Source organism: Melopsittacus undulatus, chromosome 3 (assembly GCF_012275295.1).
Source record: "Melopsittacus undulatus isolate bMelUnd1 chromosome 3, bMelUnd1.mat.Z, whole genome shotgun sequence".
Lineage (NCBI taxonomy): Eukaryota > Metazoa > Chordata > Aves > Psittaciformes > Psittaculidae > Melopsittacus > Melopsittacus undulatus.
In genome coordinates, this window is record NC_047529.1 from 4,049,979 (window position 1) to 4,067,009 (window position 17,031).

Here is a 17,031-nt window from a genome sequence, read left to right on the forward strand (position 1 = left end):
TTGTTTGATATCTGTAATTTATGGTGGATGGCTGGGACTGGGGATGTGATATGGAGCTAAGCCTGTTCTTAGCCTTGATGTGTGCTTCAGACTGAATCTATGGAATACAGTGGGTATTCTGGGGGAGAAAAAGTAATACGTGCTGTGACCAAGCCCTAAAATAGTACTGCCCACAAGAGGAGACAGAAATAGAATTGTTCCTCAAGGTACAGGACAGATCTTGCATGTCAGTAGCCACAATATAAAACCAAAGTGCTATAGTGAGGTATGAGATGCTCCTGCGTTTTATTCTCTGTGTTATCCTGTTGGGTTTCAAAGGGAAGCTTACACATTCCAGTAGTGAATGAAGGTTCTGGAAGTGGAGCCTGAATGCAGAGGATGTGGGAACCTCTGGACAGAATGAACCTGGCACAGGGAAGGGAGTTTAAGGGAATTAAACTGAACATCATGCTAGGATAGTCTTGTTCAGAGCAGAGAAGCGTAAAACTAATCTTGAGAGTGTTGGCAGGCGCAAGCAGTATGTTTAGGTGCACAAAGAAGTATCTTTAGGTGCATTAAGGAGTGCCTTTAGGTGCATTAAAGTGTTTTTTAGGCACTTAGGCTTAGCAAAGAGCTCTTACGGAGTATCAAAGGAAGGGAAATAGCTGGTGCTTGGGTACAGCTGCCTGCTGGCAGGACCCGTCCTCCGCGCTCCTCGTAGCCCCATGAAACACAGAGATCTCTGTTCATTTTTTCTTACTTCCTGCTTTACATCCACTCAGCTTTGATGATGTCATGGTTTTTCCATGTGGGAAGGAGAACTCGCCTGGGACTCCCCCCACCTCCTGCATCGGGGTGACCTGCGCTCTTATGCAAAGCAGGAAGAGCTGCAGCTCCTCAGAACTTTTCCATAACTATGCCAGGTTTAAAGACCTGTTTTGACTTGTTTCAAAAAAACCCCTTGAAAGCAGCGTTTGAAATTTACATTCCCTGGTACAAAAGCAGGAGAGAGAAAATCCTGAACTAATGCAAATCAGTGCGTTTATTGATAACAGAAGTAATTGCCGCTATGAGTTACACGAGCTCGCCTATTTAACTGTGTAATCCCTGTAGGTTCACTGCAGAGTATCACTTTTACTACAGTAATACATAGTCTTAAGAATGTATATTTAGGTATTTTTATATAGATTTAATAAAGAATATATATTTAGAGTTGTATTTCAGTATTTTTCCTGCTCTTACTTTGGAAAAGGCAGCATCCAGATCCTGCACCCTTCCCACAATAAGCTGTTTCTCCCACTTCTCACACTGTGAGAGCACACAGTGGTAACCTTCATTGTGGAATGGCTTGATGTTACAAATAGCTCTTGTATTAACTGCCATTAACTCCATGAAGATTTCCCTCGTTGCTGAAACCCTGCTGCATGTGCTTCAGTTTTCAGAACCTGGGCATTCAGTGTGTGAAGAAGAAAGACCTGAAGGAATCAATTTCTCTGCGGATCTCCAAGAAGATCAACCCTTTCAATGGTGAGTGGGAATCACCTGGGTCACTGTGAGGGTGGTGGGTTCTGCTTGTCCTGCCTTTGCTTTTGTGGTGCAGCTTTATCTTTTCTGGAATGTCTTTTTTTGGGGGGGGAAACAGTCTTCTCCCTTTCTGTATCCCTCCCAGACCTCCCTCATTGCCATAACATGGTGAATCTCTTTGGATAGTTGCTCTTCTCTTTATCCCCAGCAGCAATGCGAGTTGCTGCTTGGGCAGCAGCAATGGGGTAGCAGCAGAAACCTTCCCTGGAAACTTCTGCAGGTGTCTCAGGAATCAGTTTTCCCCAGTTTAGGCAGCTGTGAGAATGAAAGACTGAATTAGCATCGCTTGTGCAACAGCTTACACCAGCCTAAATCCAGCCTGCCACCGTCCCATCTCTTCTGTTGGTTGCACACTGATGTTTGTGAGCCCTCAGCCAGGCACTTGAGGAGCTCACAGACTCCTCAATGCTGCTCCTCACTTGATTTTAGAGCACAGGAGCTGGTAGAAGCAGTGAGGAGCTCCATGGTAGTATTGGTCTTGAGCAAGTCTGAGGCACACTGTGCTGCTGCAGAGCCACATCAGTAAGGCTCTACCCATTGTAGCTGTACATGACAGCTCATCTGTGGGCTGCTTGCAGAGTCACCCTGCTCTTCCCTCCATCCCTGCTCACACACTCCTACTGCTTTCCTCACACCTTGCACAGAGCCTGTGAGGCTACACAGACTCAGCAACTTGCTCCAGTGGAAACCAGCTCACAAAGAGTGGTTTCCCCTCTGATCACCTTGTTAAACCAATTCATCCCACAGCCTTATAACTGCAAAGTTCAGTGCAGAGGTGGGGTGAGGAGCACACAGGCACAACTGGGAGGAATTGGATGTAAAGCATAAATACCCCCAGACTGTTAGCTAAGGCAGTCCTTAAGCTTAAGTGTGCAGGAACTTGATGATCTTCCAAATGCTTTTTAATACAGATGTCTTGCTGAATCCAGGTAAGACCCTTCTTAGAGAGCTGGGAGCTGGATTTCTGGCTTGCTTCAAAACCCCTGTCCCTGAATTGGGGCAAAAAGAAGCCTGGTGAAGTTATTACAGAGTGAGAAATGTTGTGGGTGTTTTCTTAATTGTAGAGCAGCCTTTTGGAGTCAGGCTGATGGTGCTGATGGTTCGTCTGAACAATAATCCTCGTTTTGATATTGTAAGCACAAAACAGCATCTGTCAAAACCCCTTGTTACTTGGGTTCAGTCATCAATAGAACGAAAACAGTTGAAGTGATTGAATCGTGTTACCTTGACCCAGCTCTACATTGATTTCAGACAGAAAAGGGGAACTCTTCCCTTCAGCCCTCCTGGCTTTCTTTGCCTCCACAAATAAAACATGCACTGACATTCTCTCTTGATGCTGGGCAGTGAACGAACGTGATAAAATCCTTTTGTGTACATGTATTTCACCAAAGACACTTCAGCCACCACACAGCTCGCTCTGTTCCTAGCACTGCTGAGTGTAATAGTGAGGAAACACTTCACTACAGCCACCTGACAGGAGACTTTCACAGTGGTTGGCACATAACTCCCAATGCACTGACCATTCTGGGGCTGCTACAGGCATCAGGGCAGACCTGGGGCTGCTTCCCACCAGCCTTGCAGTGGTGGAGACCACAGCCCTGCCCTGGCAGCAGGGAGAGCCTCGCATGGGTGACACATAGGGCAGCTCCCTGCTCTTGGCAGGGATTGTGCTGGGAAGGGGCCGCTGGCAATCCCCAGCCTATGGAATTGCCTTTTGGCATTGCTAACGTGTCAGCACAAAGCAGAGCTGCTTGGGAATGGCCTCCAGGGCAGTCCCACGCAAAGCAGAGCCCAGAAAGGCCAAGGACCAAGGTCTAATAAAACAGGACTGGTGACAAGAATATAGGTGTACTTAATTGATCAGAGCAGGGCTTCATTAGCAGCAGTCACTGTAATGTTCACTGCTTGATAAGATTCAAAGCTTTATATACAGCTTTAGTTTGTTTTTGAAGGTCAGGAGAGTATCACTGCATTCTCCAGGCTGTGTGGTATCCATCCTGCATTGTGCTTTATTTGTGTGTCCTCAGAAAGGCATCTGGAGACACATGTCAGAGTTAGGTGCATCCTCGAAGCAGGTCGCAAGTTGGTGTTACTCATTTCTTGTATAAGCATCACAAAGGAATTTCATGGAGCTCAAAAGCAGCCTTCGGGGTGTTTTTGTGTTGGTTGCCTTTGCTTTTTCTTTCCCACCTTCTAGAACAAACAGTCTCTGTCCTGCGCCAGGGCAGAGGTTCAGTGCTGACCCTATTAACAGATGCAAAATGCCTCCAGCCTGCCAGCATGGGTATTACTTGTCAGTGAGGGATGAAGTAAGAGCAAGGTGTGGGTCCAGAAGGTTGCATTCCTTGTGAAAGGGGCTGTCATCTTCTTTGGCTCAGGTGCCAAAGACAAGTGGGATGCAAAGGAAGAGTGAGCAAATCTTCTGGTGGTGTCATCCCTTCCAGTATACAGTATGGACATGTACTGAATAAGGGTCATCATCAGCAACACTAGGAAGTTGCTTGGTCAAGATGTGTGGGATTTAAGGTCATGTTCTCCAGTGGTGTTGCCTATGCTGTTGACACAACTGATGCCTGCTTGTGAACCCCTGGGTGATCAGAAGTTGGTGTATGCAGACCATGCTGTGTCCCTTGCTGGAGCTGTCTGATCTGAGTCACGCTGCAGCCATACCTGTAAGCCTGTTCCACAATGAATTCCCCACAGTCAGCTGGCAGCTCTTGCCCCTTAATTCCTGTGTAGGCTTTACAGAGTGTGTGCATTCAGTAGGGTGCAAGTGGGATGACTTGGACTCAAGTTGACCCTCTGGGATTAGCCTTGTTTGAGAGAGCTGCTGTTCCACACTAACACTGGGTGCGTTTGTGATGTTGTGTTCACAAAGTACATCCATATAGCTACCATTCCATACATCCATCCATGTATCTTTGTCCTTTAATAAGCTAACCAATTCTACACCTCTTGCTTACCTCTCATTCCTGAGCACGCCATGGAGATGGTGCACAGTAACTAGGACTCCTTGTCATGATGGTGATGATATAAATAGCATCGAAGGAGCAGAGTTACTCCTCCAGTGGAGCTGGTCCACGTCTGCTTTCTATGGTGTTTGTTTTCTTTTTCGTAGCTGTTGAGTTGTGCCATATCCCCGTGCACTGTCTGATGTACAGCCAACTCCAATTAGAAGAGCCAGTTTCCAGTTAAGAGCTTTTGTGGGTGGGTGTGACTTGACAGAGAGACAACAATTGAATTAATAACAACCCGAGTTAATTATCAATGAGGAAAAGTCCTTTAAATGTAGGGGGCAAACTGTATTTAGCAGTGACAGAGGAACAACTTTTTCCTAGGGAAAACCTGGCTCCCAAGACTTGGAGAAACTGTCGGATTTCAGGCATTGCATCGGGAGGGGGTAAATAACCCTGCCCATGGCAAGGGATGGAGCTGGATGAGCTTGGAGGTCCTTTCCAACCCAGCCCATTGATGAGCACTGCGCTGTTTCCAGCTGCCTCCGCAGCCCCTTCCTTCCCCGCTTCCCCTTTCCGCCCGCCAGCAGCTGACCCGCGGGGGCTCTGTGCTCGTCACCATCTCCACAACACCCCCAGCACCGCCTCTGCCGCGCTCAGCACCACACTCGCTTCCTGCGCTCACCGCAGCAGCAACAGCAGCTTCCCTTGCTCCTGTGCTCTGACTGCAGTCACCCACCTTGGACACGTTCAATGGGGCCACTCGTTCTGTAGGGAATGGTTCAGGTCATGGAAGCAGCCAGGTTGGGAAAGCCCTTTAAGCTCATCCAGTCCAACCATTCCCCAGCACTTCCAAGGTCACCCCTAACCCATGGGACTGAGGCCTCATCTCCAGTGTGTGAACCTTTGCAGGGCCGGTGCCTGCAGCCCTGCCCTGGGCAGCCTGTTCCAATGCCTGAGCACCCTCTGGGGCAGGAATTGTTCCTCAGCTCCATCTAAACCTGCCCTGGTGCAGCTTGAGGCCGGTTCCTCTTGTCCCATCCCTTGTTCCTTGGGAGCAGAGCCCAGCCCCTCCTGGCTCCATCCTCCTGCAGGCACTTGTAGGGATGTTACGAGAAACCTTTAACTTCTGTCCTTAAATTAAAACAATTTGTAACCTCCCACCTAAATTCCCAAGCTGAAAATCTTGGGATGAGTGAGTCACTTTTGAAGAGGCACAGAACAAATCCACTGGGAAAGCTGAATGTCCTGATCCGAAGGTGACTTTAGCTTTCACCTTTGGAAGAGCCCTTTGTTCTCTGGTGCAAACACTTCCTGCTGTTAGGTGTGCATTAAGCTAAAGGACGGCCCCTTTTCACATCAGTTAAAAGTGAGAATTACCAAGTAGAGACACAAAACACGCTGACTGGTGGTGTTTGTACTATGAACAGGATCTGCTGAACGCTGTGGTGCAGATCTCTGCAGACTGATGTATGTATTTGCTTAAATCTGTCCCAGTTTTACCTCTCTCAGGTTGAATTTCAAACAGGAAAAGAGCCCAGATTCACACAAATATTGTCTATTGAGACCAAGGACTGAGGTTTGCAAGTGTTCTTTTGTATTCCCAGTTCTTGGCCTTTATATGAGGCTGGGCCCTCCACCTTCCATGTGTTCTTCTATAAAACAAGGGAATGTGTCCGCAGCAGTTCAGGTGTTTGCTGACTGTAGGATTTCAGTCATTTGCACCAATAACAAAGCTTTTGCTTTGTTTGAATCACTGAGCGCTGCTGACACATATTGTGTTCATGGGTATGGGCAAGGGTTTCTCTTCCCTGCACAATGAATTGTGACTTTACTCTTCATGGATCACAGAGGCATAAACCCAGCATGGGTGTATCTAGAGGAGGAACAGAGCGCTGTCATGGCCATTCCCTCCCCTTGTTCCCAGCTCCAACCTCTCTGCAGGTGCTGATAGATGGTGTTTATGCTGCTGGATGTGTCCGGTTGCTAAAGCCCAGGTTCAAAGAGGGCACCATATTCCGCTTCTGGTAGTGATGGACAAACAGCACACCGGCACATCTGCTCTTTCCTCTGTACTTTGGTGATGGTAATTCCCTTACAAGCAGCACGTGTAGCATTACCTGGCTGGTGAGGTCTTTTTCTGCTGCATGGAGTTCATCTGCAGGGGACAGCAGTCAAATACCTGGGCTCCAGTGTGCATGGACGTAGGCTGGGGGGAGTAAACTGCACCCAAAATGTTACCTCCCAAGCACCAAGAGGGACCTGACAGGTTGAACCTGGCACAGATCAGCACCACCAATGCAAGAGGTTGTCAGTCCTTCCTTCCACTGCCTCTGCTTCCACTGCACCGAGACTGGTGATTATGGGAACCGACTGACTAAAACAAGAGGCTTTTCCTCTTTTCTGCTGGCAAGTGAGTTCAGAGCCAGGCCAGTTGCTTGGTGGAGCTCACCACATGTGCCCAGCATATGAGTAGTGCTGGAAATGGAAGGTTGGGTAGAGCTGGTCCTTAGTGCAAAACCTCTGGTATAGACTGAGTTAAACTGAGCTAGAGCTGTTGAGTGGGTCTATGGGAGACCATGGAGCTGCTGCAAGGGCTGGAGCAGCTCTGCTCTGGAGCCAGGCTGAGAGAGCTGGGCTGGGGCAGCCTGGACAAGAGAAGGCTCCTGAAGGGGAGACCTGAGAGCAGCTCCAGTGCCTAAAGGGGCTGCAGGAAAGCTGGAGAGGGGCTTGGGACAAGGGATGTAGGGACAGGCCAAGGGGAATGGCTTGAACCTGCCTGAGGGGAGACTGAGATTAGACATTAAGAAGTTCTTCACTATGAGAGTGGTGGGACAGTGGCACAGGGTGCCCAGAGATGCTGTGGCTGCCCCATCCCTGGTAGTGTTCAAAGCCAGGTTGGACACAGGGGCTTGGAGCAGCTGCTCCAGTGGAAGGGGTCCCAGCCTGTGGCAGGGGTTGGAGCTGGATGTGGTCCCTTCCACCCTAAACTGTTCTGTGATCAGTTGGTATCAGGGCTGAGGGGGTATCTTTGTGCTCCAGGAGCAAAGCGCTTGAGGCAAACCAGGTCTGTGTCATCTCTCAGATGAAACCCAGCTCCCAGCATACCCCTAAATTAAAAACCATTGTGTGCGTAAGAGCGAGGACAGAGCCCAGCTCACGGTGGTTATTAATGGTGTGTGTTCCACAGAGGTTTCCTTGGTGAAGCACTGTTGTTGTCTGTGGGAGGTCATTCTCTTTGCTGGAGACCTGCCACGACTCATGTGTCCCCTCACTGAGAAGGGAAGGTCACAAGATGTCCCTGTGCAGGGCAGATGGAGTTCACAGCCGAGCCCTCTGTGTGTGTCACAGCCCATCGCTTGTGCTGGAAGTTTCCATGCAGGTTAAGTTTAGATGCTGCAGTGCCTCCAGCACCACCCACTGCAGAGGTCTCTGACCTCATTCTGTAGGGCGGAGGGTGAGGAATCTGCTGTTTAATCAGGTATGGGGTTATCAGTCAAAAAACCCCAAACACTTCATCATCTCTCTTTGGCGTTCACCATAAACTTTCACTTTCCCTGTAGCACCACCTCATGAGTAAACACTTGATGCCCTGGTAGCACCACCAGGTGAATGGTATCTCATTGGCCTTTCTGGATGGTGAAGATCATTGTGGGGCATCTCTGGACCTTAGTGACTAAAATCTCTGCCATGGGGACAACCCAAACCTGAAGCTGGTGGAAGCAGTTCGGGATTGTACATGGTTGGGTGGTTTCATCTCCTGCTTGCACATGGACTGTGTCAGTCTCTTCCCATGTTAGCAGATAATGGATTAGAGAATTATTCCAATGAATTAGGGAATAATCTCAAAGGTAATCATTTCTTTAAGCTGGGGAATCAGTGTTTGCTTCAGCAGTTGTACACAGATTGATAAAGACAGGATTTACTAGCTGTTGTATTGATAAAGACAGGATTTACTAGCTGTTGTAGCCCCTTTGAGGTGCAGACCAGCTAATACTGCCCAAGCTTGACTGCAACTCCAGCTATTGCTTTTGAAATCCTATTCCCAGGATCTCAGTGAGCGGGGTTGGTTCTCTGTTCCCATAGTGTTGGTGGTATTTTTGTGGCTGTTCTTTGGCCTCCTGCCCCATATTTACATTAGAATTTAAATTCTTTGAAAATATCACTTTAATTTCTATGTGTCTGAGTTGCTGGGGGTTACTTTTAAAAGCTCTCCCTCCCCTTGTAAGAGGTGTGCTTGGAAACATCCCTTCATATCCTCCTGTTTGCATAGAGACCAGTGGGAAAGGCATTTCTGCCAGGTTAAGGCTAGCTCTTTATTAGACGGGGCTATCCCAGGAGCAGACCCAGCTTGTTGGTTGGATTCAGATGAAGCCAGTAAGGTGTGGTACCACACAGCGAGATGCACTCAGAAGAGGAAGCTGAACCCTTGCCAAAGCCAGGGCACTTCTTCCTTTTATTCATACGTTGTGTTTGAGCCCGTCTCTTACCATATCTGCTGTTCACTTCACGTGTGGCACGTCACTGGTTTCAGTAGAGCTGGTTGAGTGGAGCTTGCACAGGGCAATGGAGCGGTGACTCTTCTCCTCCTCCAGTACTTACTGTTCCCAACCTCCTCGACAGTGTTTCTTAACCTTAATAAGTTCAGGTTAGTCAGGTTTAACCCTGTCTGCTGTGCTCCTGTGCAGAAGTTGGTGAAATAGCACTGAATGCCACGAGCATCCTCCATCCAGCCATACTCCAGGCATTACTCAGTGTGTTTGTCTGCCCCGGTTTTGTTTGCTTTTAATAACCTGAAGGTGTAAGGCAGCAGCCGTTCAAGTGAGTGGCTGCTCTCAAACCGACTTCAGAGGGAGCAGGATTAGATGTCTGTTAAAAATAACAACGTTGTATTTTGCTTGGGGGATTGTCCCATGTTTTGGAATTGATGAAAGCTTCGTGCGAACGCGGAATCCAGCCTGGTCTTTATAGGCTGTCGTCACACAGTGGAGTTGCAACTGTCTTGTTCTCCTTTTCTGCCCTGTTATGTTCTTCTCATCTGGTTAAAAATAGCCCAAGAGGAATCACTCTCCACTGAACGCTTCCTCTTTCAAACTACTGACGTTTATAGTTGAAGATCATGTGTAAGCATGCAAAGTGGGAGCAGTGGGTTTGCTGTAACACAGTGAGCTGTGTGCAGTGATCCTGTGGATGACGATGTCCTGCCAGGATTCTGGCAATAGGATTTAAAAAGCAGAGGCTGTGGTTAACTATGGGGTTCCTTATGGGAACCCCACAACTTTGCTGTAGCAGGTGGTTAAACAGATTGATTGGGAATTGCAATAGGATAGGCAAGTATAGGATATGATGTGATCTGCACAGAAGCAGCACTGATTTTCTCTGTGTCTGGTGTATTTTTGCAGTTACAGAGTTCTCTTTAAGCTTTAGGTCTGCTGTTATTTGTGCTGCTTTAACATGAGAGACTTGGTTGTGCAACCACTTTTGATTCAGAATGCAAAGCCAGATGCAGATTTTGTGCTCGGCTTCTGTCTGCAGGGAGCTGACCTAGACAAAGGTGTTGAATCTCTGTGCTCCATTTCATTTTGAAGAGGTTTGATCTTTGACCACTGCTTGGGCATTCTGGCTGGGTCCGTGTGGTTGCCAGTGGCTAATACAACATGGGAACAGAAGCCAGAGTGTCCATGGGAACCAGTTTCCTGCCATGATCATCATAGACTGGTTTGGGTTGGAAGGGACCTTAAAGCTCATCCAGTTCCAGCCCCTGCCACAGGCAGGGACCCCTTCCACTGGAGCAGCTGCTCCAAGCCCCTGTGTCCAACCTGGCCTTGAACACTGCCAGGGATGGGGCTCTGGTATGGATTAGACCCAGCCAAGCTGCTGGGAGCAAAGCAGTGTTCAGATCCTGACCAGCCCTTCTGCAAGCGGTGCAGGGAACACACTTGTCTGTCTTTACTCTCTAAGTCAGGCTGGACCAAGAGGTGGTTGTGGTGCTGAGGCTGCCAAATGTGTCTGTTCCAAACCCCTTTCCTGAGGATCCTCTTTTATTAAGGGAAAGGTGACTTGATTCCTTTTTGCAGTGGAGACCAGGAGAACCTGAGCTATTGAGAGCTGAAAATGCCAGGGGAAAGTGTTCTGGGCTCAGTGCCCTCAACATTTCATGCTTTCAAAAGGTAGAACATCCTTCGAGTGGGCACTGTGGAATCCCACTCGTGGTAAGGTGGAGACCAAGCCTGTGATAAACGCTAAAGGTCAGAGCAGGGCAATGTAATCAGTGCAGTGGGATCCCCACACTTCTTATCACAGGCACATTCAATCTTCTCTTGTTGTAAGAGGTGTCTCAAAGAGCAGGGGAGGAGTGAACTCGTGCGGGTGTCACCTGGTGACTTGGCACACGTTCGCTTTGGGTAATTGCAGGGAGCATCTCACTGTGCTTGGACTGGGAGAGACACTTGACATGGTTTTAATGATCACTGCTTCCGCTCCCATGAACTTAAATCAGTTTCTCATCTTGCCAGCACTGAATATCAGTGTCAGAGTTTGATGTCAGACCTTAAGGAAAGTGTCGTCTTCCAAGAGGATGCTTTTCCCAGAACGGAGCCAGGGGTACATGAAATGCTCAATATAACACACCAGGTCCAATGTCTTGAGACTAAAATAAGGGAAAGGGTGAACAAAACTCAAGTGCTGAGCTTGGGTTATGCATTACTGTGGTTTACACAGTATATTTAAGGGAATGGATCCTTCCCAGCAAGGGTTTTTGCTTGTTGTATTAGCAAATTGCATCGTAACGACAGCACTGATCGCTATTCTCAAAGGTACAGAGGTGACCCAGATGTTGATGATGGTTTGTGTTGTTTCAGCTTCATTCTTGCCCCAAGAACTGTCTTTCTGGTTATTTTTCCATCTCAATTTCTAGAGGAAAGCAATGATATTATTATTTGCTCTGCTGTGGTAAATGTTCACCTATGTCCTAGGGCTTCTTCATGGTGAAATATTTCTCTCTGGGAGCAGCATTCATTTGGTCAATTTTATCATGCACAAACAGGAGAGAAACATGTCCAGGGAATGCCTTTCAAACTATGGATACATGAAACTGGTCTGGCAGGCAAGGTGAGGAAACCATAGGCAAGAAACAGCTGGAGAACTAGGACAGTTCAGCTTCGATTGATGAAGTGTTAAAGGCTTCTGTTTCTGTTCTATAGAAGGAGTTTATTCCTGCAGCCCCTATGGAGCTAGCAGGGACTATGGGCACCTTTTGCCAGCCTTGGCAACACCATCTCTTTGACTGGGGGGTTGTTAATGAATCACTGCAGGGTTTGGTGTCTAATCCTCGGCCTTGTCTCTCCTCCTGCTGCTCAGTGCCTGAAGAACAGCTCCACAACATTGATGAGTACGACCTCAACGTGGTCCGCCTCTGCTTCCAAGCCTTCCTCCCCGACGAACACGGCAACTACACCTTAGCTCTTCCCCCTTTGATTTCCAACCCCATCTATGACAACAGTAAGTACCAACCCAGCCGTCCCTGGGTTTATCTTCCCTTCCTTTTGTTGTTCTCTTTTACTTGGGATGGAAAATGCCAGCCCAGTTTCTGAGGTCTGTGCTGGTCCTCCTGGTCACTGCTGTGGCTTGGCCCTGCTGGATGCGTGGTGTGTGACACATGGCAGGCCAGTGAGCATGGGCTCAAAAGATGATTCCAGTGTGAAGAGGAAGCATTGTCTGTTGAAAAGAGGTGGTAGTGAGGTGATGGCTGCCATAAGACTGATCTGCTGTCACAGGATGTCCTCTAAAGCCTGTTTGTACCCATGAGGAATCTTGTGTTTGCCCTGTAGGGGCTCTGGAACAGGACTTGAGGCATTTATCCCAGTGGGAGACTGTCTTAAAGCTTTTATAGATCCCTTTTGTTGCTATTTCAGTGTAGAGTAGGGAACAGGGGAGTGTTTGATCATGCCCTGGGAGGGTGCAGAACTATGTGAAACACCCTTCTTGGCACAGTTTTCTACATTCCACAGAACTGGACTTGCATATAGAATCAACATGGAATCAACAAGGCTGGAAAAGAGCCTTAAGATCATCAAGTCCAACCGTTACCACAGGACTGTGTTAGTCCAAATATTGCCTCAGAAGCAGCAGGTCACTGCAGTCAAGGGCTTTAGCCCTCAGCGTGTGCTGGACTTCTGTCCTGGAGCAGAACAGCAGAGAAGCTTTTAATCCTCAAACTTCCTGGTGGTGGTTTCTGTTTCTGCAGCACAAGTATTTCCATGCTAAACACTTCAGGTCATTAATGCAGCAGAAGCTGCTGAATAAATGGATTTCTGCATTTCATAAGGTTACTGTTAGAATTGTGCTGATGTGGGCATATCCACTATGATAATGTTAAATTATGACTGGTTTGGGTTGGAAGGGACCTTAAAGCTCATCCAGTTTCAACCCCTGCCATGGGCAGGGACCCCTTCCACTGGAGCAGCTGCTCCAAGCCCATGTTCAACCTGGCCTTGAGCACTGCCAGGGATGGGGCAGCCACAGCTTCTCTGGGCACCCTGTGCCAGCACTCTCATAGTGAAGAACCTCTTAGTGTCTAATCTCAGTCTCCCCTGTTCCATCAGGTTAAAGCCATTCCCCCTTGTCCTGTCCCTACAGGCCCTTGTGAACATAGGAACTCAGGTGGGTTTCAGAGTCTCTTCTGGAAGCTGGAACCCTGGGCACTGTGTTAGCGAGAGCCTTTGTAGGATGGATTGGGGTTGAGATAAAACTGATGCACAAGATTTGCAGCTCGGTCTCAGCTGCCATTTAGAAATGTGCCAAATCATGATTACTCCTCAACGTTGCTTGACGTCAGTGCTTGCTGAGCTGCTGCAGTGATGGGTAGCTGTGTGGTGGGGAAGCTTGGCTTTTCACTGTGGGTGTGTGTGGGCAGCCTCTGATACACTCCATGTATGTAAAGTCCTCTGTATAACACAGCACTGGTGTACATAAAGCTGCATAACAGCAACCACAAGTCATACAAATCATGCTGCTCGTGCCTGGAGCAGTTTCAGATCTGAATTGCTTTTACAAATGCTCCCTTTTAAGCCTGCTCTGTTGTACAGGGCTGGGTGCAGTCAGGTTATGGCTTTAGGTAACAGACACAATAACAGCACAAGGGGCTTGCAAGTCCGAGGTGGTTAAACCTTGAGCTGCTGATCTGTTCACATTGGGAGCAAAGAGGTGTTCAGAGCTTGTCTGAAAATCAGCTCGCACACGTTAGTGTTCTCTTTACTTAATGCTTTGGGGTCTCAGCCTGCTTTGGATAGCAGAGATAGACAAGAATAATGCAGAGAGGCAACCACATTAGCAGAGGCAGCACATGCATAATTCCAGGCAGCTGGGTTTCCATTGCTGATGGTATTAACTGGCTTTGGGAAGAAACTTCCCAACTTGTGTCTTTTACCACCCTGAGATCTCTTGGGCAGTCAGATGAAGCAGTTGATTGTTTCTAAGGAATGGGGTATGGAGAACACATCGCTGTGCCCTTGTCAAAGTGATGTGATTTTTGGTGAGAAGCTCATTTTATAGGGATTTACTACCAGGGAGTTGGTTTTGGGGAGCAAGGAGCAGGAATTGGGTAGGAGTTGAGGTGATGGTGAGGTGAGGGTGTGCTCAGGGGATGGGAAGCAACAGAGCCCATTGGGAACATCTCCCTTTGAGGCTGGTGCTGAACTCCCAGCACCAGGGCTGACAGCAGAGGATGGCACATCCACTTCTAGTGGCATTCGCATCTCTTTCCTCTATCTTCCCTTCTGGATTCTTTATCTAAACACAGAACAACCTCCAGCCTAGGAAGGCTTCCCCAAAACCTGTTAAAAGGCCATCGAGTGCCATTCAAGCCTACGGAAGTGAAACAAAGGTAAAATTAGGCTTCTCCTTGTAAGTCTTAATTTACCCTTCCCATGAAGAATGCAGTGATACTGTCACTCATATGACCCCGTGCTATTTCTGGCCTTGTTTTGTTTCCCCTCCCTTCAGAGTTTCCGATTCATTCAGCAATGGTGTGTGTCATGTAGTAAATGAGGCTGGAGCACCCGCTTCTCCTAATGATAATATTAGTAATAGCTGCAGATAGTAACTGCGTAACTGGGGCCTGGATGAGGTTACCAAGAAGCTCTGTTCTAAGCATGTTCAGTGATGTTCTACAGTACTGTGATAGACAGGGTAGGAATTGACTCAAACTGAGTGCCTAAAGTAGATGGGTTTGGGGGGTGACACCATGAGCTTTGGTTTTGTGTTTGATCTCTGTGCCTGGAACAGGGAGCTCATGGGTCCTGTAGCAGTAGAAGGATTGGTTGGGTGGCAAAGTGGCACCAGCCAGATCCTCACAGGCGGTTTAAATACATTTGGAGTTGATGTCTTGGATATAAGAAGATGAGAGAACATCATGGCACAGTGTAGTGTTGTTCTGTTGGGATTGGAGGCGGGAAGAGGGTGTAGGAAACTACTGATGTGGTCACATATCACTACTGATATAGAATTATAGAATCACAGGATGGTTTGGGTTGGAAAGGACCTTAAGATCATCCAGTTCCGACCCCCTGCCATGGGCAGGGATGACTCACACTAAACCATGGCACCCAAGGCTCTGTCCAACCTGGCCTTCAACACCCCCAGGGATGGAGCATTTGCCTTCATCATATATCACTGCTGATATGATCATTAGTTACTTTGTATGTTATATGAAAACAGGGTCTTAGGATTGGTGTGTGCTTATGTACTTCATAGTATCAACACAGCATATAGGCACAGGGGGTGAACTTGAGATCCTAGAGAGTTCTTCCATTCTGGCTTTCGTTATTTGTTACTTCTGGATCACTATATGGTGACATTAGTGCCCTCCTAAATCAATTGTAACATAGCCCACAAAGCTCCTTGGGGCCTATGAAGCTCCAAGGGCACTGTTCTTTCTTGCAGTCATCCCCTGTCTATATTTACCCTGCAGGAAAGCTGCTGCTGCTACTGAACAGGGCCTGATGCCATCAGGCAGCGGTCATCTCTGTCCCACATGAGTTGTTCATATCTGTTGGGTTGTTTGGTGCAAGCTTTAGTGGTGGTTAATATCTTGTGATGTACGATGATACCAGAGACTGTGCATGGGGCAGCTCTCCATCCTCAGCTATCATGAGTGCTGCCCATGTACAGCACAAGCTGGAGCAGAAACTGGAGTGTTTTGGGGTAAAACCTTCTACCCTGAGTAAAGGCATGAAAACTGGGCTCATAGACCTGTTCTCGAACACCTTGAGAGGGTGACGCCTTGATGGCCAAGTACATCTGTGAATAAAACTACAACCAGATACACAGAGAGGGGGGGTTTTTGACTTGGTAGCCCAGAGAAGCATGACTGTAACAAGTGATCCGTCACTCTGAGATCTGCTTTGAGTGCTCCAGCTGGAAGGGCAGCAGCACCGAGCACAACCACATCATTCAGGGAAGCATTCTGAGACTGCTGTAGAGCAGTTTAGGAGCCAGTGGCACAGAGATGAGAGGCTGAGCACTATAGGGTCATCAAACATCAAGCCCCGCTTCTGCATTCCCTGTATGGAGCACATGTTCCATGTGGATTTTGGGGTATCACACTCTCCAGTTCTTGCCTTCCCTCCTTACACCTGAACTCCCAGCACCACATCTTCAACAGTGACCAAGTTACTGTAATTCTTCACCATCAAATTTGCCTGTTTGTTTCCAGGAGCTCCCAACACAGCAGAGCTGAGGATTTGCCGGGTGAACAAGAACTGTGGAAGCGTGAAAGGAGGAGATGAGATATTTCTGCTGTGTGACAAAGTTCAGAAGGGTAATCCTGACGAGGTTCTTCCTTTCCCTTTGTCCCACGTGGCTGGTTACCACTTTCTAGCTGGGGAACCGAAGCCCTTCTGCACACTCTCGGTTGGGTGGTTTGGTTTCATACCTTAGCTTTCAGGTCCAAAGGCACCTCAGTGCCTTTAAAGTCATTCGCTTTGCATCCGTTCTGTGTTCCCCTTCTCCCTTTTTTCCTGTGCAAGTTTTCAGTTCTTCACCTTATCAAGCCCCTTCTGTTTCTAATGGACCAGATGATATCGAAGTCAGATTCGTCTTGGACAACTGGGAGGCCAAAGGTTCCTTCTCCCAAGCTGACGTTCACCGTCAGGTGGCGATTGTGTTCCGAACACCGCCGTTCCTCAGGGACATCACCGAGCCCGTCACGGTGAAGATGCAGCTGAGGAGACCATCAGACCAGGAAGTCAGTGAACCCATGGATTTCAGATACCTACCGGATGAGAAGGGTATGGCTCCACTTAGCTGGGATTCTGAACAGCCATAATCAGCGTAGACCTTGTGTTGGTTGTAAGCTTAATTAGTAAAAATACTACAATCTTACTTCTAAAAAGTAGATTTTGGAGTTTTAGAAGTAAGAGTAACCAATTTGTTTCCTTTTTCAATGAAAGTATCAAGAATCATAGATGGTTTGGGTTGGAAAGGATCTTAAGATCACCCACTTCCAACCCCTGCC

General features: G+C 48.0%; 1 protein-coding gene across 1 annotated transcript in view; it reads left to right on the forward strand.

The window, feature by feature from the left end:
• The window catches only part of REL (REL proto-oncogene, NF-kB subunit), a 32,452-nt gene that overhangs the window by 11,438 nt on the left and 3,983 nt on the right, over positions 1-17,031 (forward strand). Inside the window, exons 4-7 of the mRNA XM_005143793.3 lie at positions 1,415-1,506; positions 11,877-12,017; positions 16,231-16,335; positions 16,592-16,804. Coding sequence (XP_005143850.3) covers positions 1,415-1,506; positions 11,877-12,017; positions 16,231-16,335; positions 16,592-16,804 — 551 coding nt within the window. The remainder of the gene's footprint in view (positions 1-1,414; positions 1,507-11,876; positions 12,018-16,230; positions 16,336-16,591; positions 16,805-17,031) is intronic.